This window comes from Salvelinus namaycush, unplaced genomic scaffold (genome assembly GCF_016432855.1).
Source record: "Salvelinus namaycush isolate Seneca unplaced genomic scaffold, SaNama_1.0 Scaffold1714, whole genome shotgun sequence".
NCBI lineage: Eukaryota > Metazoa > Chordata > Actinopteri > Salmoniformes > Salmonidae > Salvelinus > Salvelinus namaycush.
Window position 1 is genome coordinate 25,578 of NW_024058469.1, and position 8,217 is coordinate 33,794.

The window sequence follows — 8,217 nt, forward strand, 5'->3', positions numbered from 1 at the left end:
AACATTTTGAGACTAAGACCTGAGGCAGTGTTACTGGCTATGTTGTTGCTACGGCGTCTCAAGACCTGAGGCAGTGTTACTGGCTATGTTGTTGCTACGGCGTCTCAAGAGGGACAAACCGTAATATTACTACTCTGTTTTTTCAAGCCAAGCTCTTTTAAGGGAACAGACAAGCAGACGCTGGTTTGGCCTGCTAGGAGAAGTAGAGTCTAGTCTGAGGGAACCTTTAGGCTCCTGTTACTAAAGCAGACATCCTGTAGTCTGGTTCTAGATATGCCATTAGGGGACTGAAGCAGACATCCTCTGGTGTCTGGTTCTAGATATGCCATTAGGGGACGGAAGCAGACATCCTCTGGTGTCTGGTTCTAGATATGCCATTAGGGGACTGAAGCAGACATCCTGTAGTCTGGTTCTAGATATGCCATTAGGGGACTGAAGCAGACATCCTGTAGTCTGGTTCTAGATATGCCATTAGGGGACTGAAGCAGACATCCTGTAGTCTGGTTCTAGATATGCCATTAGGGGACTGAAGCAGACATCCTGTAGTCTGGTTCTAGATATGCCATTAGGGGACTGAAGCAGACATCCTGTAGTCTGGTTCTAGATATGCCATTAGGGGACTGAAGCAGACATCCTGTAGTCTGGTTCTAGATATGCCATTAGGGGACTGAAGCAGACATCCTGTAGTCTGGTTCTAGATATGCCATTAGGGGACTGAAGCAGACATCCTGTAGTCTGGTTCTAGATATGCCATTAGGGGACTGAAGCAGACATCCTGTAGTCTGGTTCTAGATATGCCATTAGGGGACTGAAGCAGACATCCTGTAGTCTGGTTCTAGATATGCCATTAGGGGACTGAAGCAGACATCCTGTAGTCTGGTTCTAGATATGCCATTAGGGGACTGAAGCAGACATCCTGTAGTCTGGTTCTAGATATGCCATTAGGGGACTGAAGCAGACAACCTGTAGTCTGGTTCTAGATATGCCATTAGGGGACTGAAGCAGACATCCTGTAGTCTGGTTCTAGATACGCCATTAGGGGACTGAAGCAGACATCCTGTAGTCTGGTTCTAGATACGCCATTAGGGGACTGAAGCAGACATCCTGTAGTCTGGTTCTAGATACGCCATTAGGGGACTGAAGCAGACATCCTGTAGTCTGGTTCTAGATACGCCATTAGGGGACTGAAGCAGACATCCTGTAGTCTGGTTCTAGATACGCCATTAGGGGACTGAAGCAGACATCCTGTAGTCTGGTTCTAGATACGCCATTAGGGGACTGAAGCAGACATCCTGTAGTCTGGTTCTAGATACGCCATTAGGGGACTGAAGCAGACATCCTGTAGTCTGGTTCTAGATATGCCATTAGGGGACTGAAGCAGACATCCTGTAGTCTGGTTCTAGATACGCCATTAGGGGACTGAAGCAGACATCCTGTAGTCTGGTTCTAGATATGCCATTAGGGGACTGAAGCAGACATCCTGTAGTCTGGTTCTAGATATGCCATTAGGGGACTGAAGCAGACATCCTGTAGTCTGGTTCTAGATATGCCATTAGGGGACTGAAGCAGACATCCTGTAGTCTGGTTCTAGATATGCCATTAGGGGACTGAAGCAGACATCCTGTAGTCTGGTTCTAGATATGCCATTAGGGGACTGAAGCAGACATCCTGTAGTCTGGTTCTAGATACGCCATTAGGGGACTGAAGCAGACATCCTGTAGTCTGGTTCTAGATACGCCATTAGGGGACTGAAGCAGACATCCTGTAGTCTGGTTCTAGATACGCCATTAGGGGACTGAAGCAGACATCCTGTAGTCTGGTTCTAGATATGCCATTAGGGGACTGAAGCAGACATCCTGTAGTCTGGTTCTAGATATGCCATTAGGGGACTGAAGCAGACATCCTGTAGTCTGGTTCTAGATATGCCATTAGGGGACTGAAGCAGACATCCTGTAGTCTGGTTCTAGATATGCCATTAGGGGACTGAAGCAGACATCCTGTAGTCTGGTTCTAGATATGCCATTAGGGGACTGAAGCAGACATCCTGTAGTCTGGTTCTAGATACGCCATTAGGGGACTGAAGCAGACATCCTGTAGTCTGGTTCTAGATATGCCATTAGGGGACTGAAGCAGACATCCTGCCATTAGGGGACTGAAGCAGACATCTTCTACCGTTGACAATGACTGAATATCATCTGCAATCATTTCTGTAATCAGCGCTGTGATTCTCACTACGTCCATTATTGCACTGCTGTCAACAACAGGTTGGGTCTCACGGTGCCTCTCTCATCATTAACCCTGTACGATCACTGTAGCTCAGTTCCACATCTCAGAGTTGGCATCTCATCACCTTATTTAACGTCTCAGTCGGCATCTCATCACCTTATTTAACATCTGAGTCCACATCTCATCACCTTATTTAACGTCTCAGTCCGCATCTCATCACCTTATTTAACGTCTCAGTCCGCATCTCATCACCTTATTTAACATCTCAGAGTACGCATGTCATCACCTTATTTAACATATCAGAGTACGCATCTCATCACCTTATTTAACATCTCAGAGTACGCATCTCATCACCTTATTTAACATCTCAGAGTACGCATCTCATCACCTTATTTAACGTCTCAGTCGGCATCTCATCACCTTATTTAACATCTCAGAGTACGCATCTCATCACCTTATTTAACATCTCAGAGTACGCATCTCATCACCTTATTTAACATCTCAGAGTACGCATCTCATCACCTTATTTAACGTCTCAGAGTACGCATCTCATCACCTTATTTAACGTCTCAGAGTACGCATCTCATCACCTTATTTAACATCTCAGAGTACGCATCTCAACACCTTATTTAACATCTCAGTCGGCATCTCATCACCTTATTTAACGTCTCAGAGTACTGTCACAACGGGCTGCTGTCACTTCCCAGTCTCACTCTGTCATGTTTCCATGACGATGGCACGAGGAGGGCATTATATCAAATCATTTAAAAGATGAATATGTCCGATTAACATTACAGCATTGTTGCATTTTATTTGTTAAATGTAACCTTTATTTAACCAGGCAAGTCATTTAAGAACAAATTGTCATTTAAAATGACGACCTACGACCCCGCATTAGGATTTTTATTTTCTCCTTTATGACGATCGGGGCTTGTTAGTTTTGTGATAACTGCACTGTGAATTACATTTTGTATATATACACACACACATCTCGATTTTCATTTATGGATTTTTTCCCGTAATTTTAAAGATCCCAATGTCTTATTAACGTTGACACCCGTAATGGCCAGTTCCCATTTCTGCCACTTTATTGAGCTGGCAAGCTTCAGTCTACTCTGCACTCACCATAGACGCAGTAACAGTAGTTCACTCTCCTCTCTGACTGGTGTAGTTTCATTGGGCGATAGTGTTCAGTATTGCTCTACCACGCCGAGGCAAGATAGCTTTACAGCCATGTAAAGAGCGCCCTCTTCAGGACAAATATAAATTATTGAGCATTTTCGCAGAAATCTTATTAAATCGTTTCTTATAGTCGGCCGATAAAAATCAGCTTTATAAACATACACATGGCAAGTTCCTCTCAAAAACGTCCCACTTAGTACGTTGAAATAAACAAGCAACAAGACTTTTCGATTGAGAAAATATGGAGCGCATCGTGAACCAAACCAGCAGCTAGCCACACTCATTCAAACAGCAGAGGACAGATAGAAACCCTGAGACTGTTCCTACCTTTCTGACAGTGGTTGGAGGTCCAGCAGCTAGCCACACTCATTCAAACAGCAGAGGATGGATAGAAACCCTGAGACTGATCCTACCTTTCTGACAGTGGTTGGAGGTCCAGCAGCTAGCCACACTCATTCAAACAGCAGAGGATGGATAGAAACCCTGAGACTGTTCCTACCTTTCTGACAGTGGTTGGAGGTCCAGCAGCTAGCCACACTCATTCAAACAGCAGAGGACGGATAGAAACCCTGAGACTGATCCTACCTTTCTGACAGTGGTTGGAGGTCCAGCAGCTAGCCACACTCATTCAAACAGCAGAGGATGGATAGAAACCCTGAGACTGTTCCTACCTTTCTGACAGTGGTTGGAGGTCCAGCAGCTAGCCACACTCATTCAAACAGCAGAGGACAGATAGAAACCCTGAGACTGTTCCTACCTTTCTGACAGTGGTTGGAGGTCCAGCAGCTAGCCACACTCATTCAAACAGCAGAGGACGGAGAGAAACCCTGAGACTGTTCCTACCTTTCTGACAGTGGTTGGAGGTCCAGCAGCTAGCCACACTCATTCAAACAGCAGAGGACGGATAGAAACCCTGAGACTGTTCCTACCTTTCTGACAGTGGTTGGAGGTCCAGCAGCTAGCCACACTCATTCAAACAGCAGAGGACAGATAGAAACCCTGAGACGGTTCCTACCTTTCTGACAGTGGTTGGAGGTCCAGCAGCTAGCCACACTCATTCAAACAGCAGAGGATGGATAGAAACACTGAGACTGTTCCTACCTTTCTGACAGTGGTTGGAGGTCCAGCAGCTAGCCACACTCATTCAAACAGCAGAGGACAGATAGAAACCCTGAGACTGTTCCTACCTTTCTGACAGTGGTTGGAGGTCCAGCAGCTAGCCACACTCATTCAAACAGCAGAGGACGGAGAGAAACCCTGAGACTGTTCCTACCTTTCTGACAGTGGTTGGAGGTCCAGCAGCTAGCCACACTCATTCAAACAGCAGAGGACGGATAGAAACCCTGAGACTGATCCTACCTTTCTGACAGTGGTTGGAGGTCCAGCAGCTAGCCACACTCATTCAAACAGCAGAGGATGGATAGAAACACTGAGACTGTTCCTACCTTTCTGACAGTGGTTGGAGGTCCAGCAGCTAGCCACACTCATTCAAACAGCAGAGGACAGATAGAAACCCTGAGACTGTTCCTACCTTTCTGACAGTGGTTGGAGGTCCAGCAGCTAGCCACACTCATTCAAACAGCAGAGGACGGACAGAAACCCTGAGACGGTTCCTACCTTTCTGACAGTGGTTGGAGGTCCAGCAGCTAGCCACACTCATTCAAACAGCAGAGGACGGACAGAAACCCTGAGACGGTTCCTACCTTTCTGACAGTGGTTGGAGGTCCAGCAGCTAGCCACACTCATTCAAACAGCAGAGGATGGATAGAAACCCTGAGACTGATCCTACCTTTCTGACAGTGGTTGGAGGTCCAGCAGCTAGCCACACTCATTCAAACAGCAGAGGATGGATAGAAACCCTGAGACTGTTCCTACCTTTCTGACAGTGGTTGGAGGTCCAGCAGCTAGCCACACTCATTCAAACAGCAGAGGACGGAGAGAAACCCTGAGACGGTTCCTACCTTTCTGACAGTGGTTGGAGGTCCAGCAGCTAGCCACACTCATTCAAACAGCAGAGGACGGATAGAAACCCTGAGACTGTTCCTACCTTTCTGACAGTGGTTGGAGGTCCAGCAGCTAGCCACACTCATTCAAACAGCAGAGGACGGATAGAAACCCTGAGACTGATCCTACCTTTCTGACAGTGGTTGGAGGTCCAGCAGCTAGCCACACTCATTCAAACAGCAGAGGATGGATAGAAACCCTGAGACTGTTCCTACCTTTCTGACAGTGGTTGGAGGTCCAGCAGCTAGCCACACTCATTCAAACAGCAGAGGACAGATAGAAACCCTGAGACTGTTCCTACCTTTCTGACAGTGGTTGGAGGTCCAGCAGCTAGCCACACTCATTCAAACAGCAGAGGATGGATAGAAACCCTGAGACTGATCCTACCTTTCTGACAGTGGTTGGAGGTCCAGCAGCTAGCCACACTCATTCAAACAGCAGAGGATGGATAGAAACCCTGAGACTGATCCTACCTTTCTGACAGTGGTTGGAGGTCCAGCAGCTAGCCACACTCATTCAAACAGCAGAGGATGGATAGAAACCCTGAGACTGTTCCTACCTTTCTGACAGTGGTTGGAGGTCCAGCAGCTAGCCAGACTCATTCAAACAGCAGAGGATGGATAGAAACACTGAGACTGTTCCTACCTTTCTGACAGTGGTTGGAGGTCCAGCAGCTAGCCACACTCATTCAAACAGCAGAGGACAGATAGAAACCCTGAGACGGTTCCTACCTTTCTGACAGTGGTTGGAGGTCCAGCAGCTAGCCACACTCATTCAAACAGCAGAGGACAGATAGAAACCCTGAGACGGTTCCTACCTTTCTGACAGTGGTTGGAGGTCCAGCAGCGACAGTTAAAGTTGTTGTTGAAGTTGGTCCTGATGCATTGACGGCTTTCCTCCATGATGCCTGGACACACGTCCCCACACTCCTTACTCTGTTTATTCCCCGCTATGAAGTTATTCAACTCAGCATCCATGATCACAGACCAGTCAATAGAGTCCAGATAACAGAGCTCGGGGTTCTTCTCGATCCGGATGGCTCCTCTAGTGATGTTCTGGAGGCTGTAGAGGCCGATGTCCTTCAGAGAAGTCATCTCAAAGATCACCAGGGCGTAATTATAAAAGAGATTTCGTCCTCGGATCACCGTGAGGTTAGGGAACAGGGTGGACAGGGAGTCCAGGCCGGAGACTCTGAATGAAAATCACATCAAAACGTTGTTTAAAGTGCATTTTAAAAAGCAGCAACACACTTTACATCAAAACAACATAAAAGAGATCAAAGAAAAACAAACAGGAATAATCAAAATGATGAATAAAAGGACAATTAAAAAAAGATAGGTATAAAATAATAGTGAAATCATTGAGAGGTGGAAGGTGTGTATCTGGCCTGCTAACCTGAACAGCAGCAGGTAGTCAGTGATCATGGTGAGTTTGGGGAAGGAGAGCGATCGGAACACTTCCTGGTTGAGGTTGTAGTTCTTGTCTCCTATGAGGAGGATCTGGAGGTAACCCTCGACGATCGTACAGTTCTCCAGGCGACGGAACTCACTGATGTCATTACCAATGTCGATGCCGGGACCGCAAACTGGAGAGAGAAAAACAATGGAAGAGACTTTAATGTACTTTTCAATTTCATCTAAAGCCCAATAAAGCAATGTAGAGAGCTAGAGAAACAGACTTAGCCTAACATAATGGTCGCTTTCATGCTATGGGGATGAGGGTTTGAAATCATTTCACTAATCTAATAATATCATACATTTATCAGATATCCAGATATTGGAAATACATGTTGTTTTTACATAAGAGAAGGTTACTTAATAAGGCAAAACATGTAAGGAGGGTGGTTGGTCGGGTTGGACGTATAATGCGCACGTCTAGCTACCCAGAGGTTGCGTGTTCGAATCTCATCACAGACAACTTTAGCAATTTTTCAACTACTTACTACGTTTTTGCTACTTATCAACTACTTAATATGTTAGCTAACCCTTCCCCTAACCTGACTCATAACCAACGTTTGCCAGCAAGCTAGCGTTACTCACCTAGCTAACGCTTGCCACAGCTAATTGTAATTCGTAACTTATCAATTTTATAAATGTCTAACATACTGTAATGTACTTTTTGCAAATGTGTAACATAATACGAAATGTAATTCGTTACTTCCACAAATGAATACAAAACGTGACACATTATCCTAAATAGAAACTCGGTTTTACGTCCAGAATAATAGGAAATGTGAGGAGACAGGTTGTCCCTGTAGGTACATTTTCACATCTCATTCAACTAACAATGGTTGTCTAACGCAGAACAAGATAAACAGTTGGGATAAAAGAGGACTTGTGCATTATGATAACGTAGTAAATACATATATATATATACACAGTATTCATTTATCAATTAAGTTAGCTAGTAGTTACCTGGAAAACGTTAAAAAACACTTACTTTCTCCATTTGCGGGCCGAAGGCAGATCGCGGAGACACACAGCAGCAGACCACAGAACAAGGTCAAATGATCCTTTTCTGTGCCACACTTCATTCCGGTAAAACAAACTTCCTCACAGCGTCAGAAACAAAAACGGGAATGACCCAATTAATGAATGGTCCCAATATGGTCGCGTCTCAGCTCACAAAAAGGCCAAGAACGTGGACCGAAGTGACCAGAAAAAGCGTATCTCCCTGACTAGTATTCCTAAACGTTGACTAGTAGCTTGGGAAGCCAGAGACGAGCTAGCCGATGCTAACTCCTGACTAGTATTCCTAAACGTTGACTAGTTAGTAGGTTGGGAAGCCAGAGACGAGCTAGCCGAT

General features: G+C 45.6%; 1 protein-coding gene across 1 annotated transcript; it reads right to left on the bottom strand.

Moving 5' to 3' along the window:
- Positions 1-3,028: 3,028 nt before the first annotated feature.
- LOC120037452 (insulin-like growth factor 1 receptor) lies at positions 3,029-7,945 on the bottom strand. Its single transcript, XM_038983515.1, has 3 exons — positions 7,852-7,945; positions 6,808-6,997; positions 3,029-6,603 (listed from the first exon to the last, which is right to left on the bottom strand). The coding sequence occupies exons 1-3, from the start codon at positions 7,943-7,945 to the stop codon at positions 6,183-6,185; spliced, it is 705 nt and encodes a 234-aa protein (XP_038839443.1). The 3' UTR covers positions 3,029-6,182.
- Between the last annotated feature and the right edge of the window lie 272 nt (positions 7,946-8,217).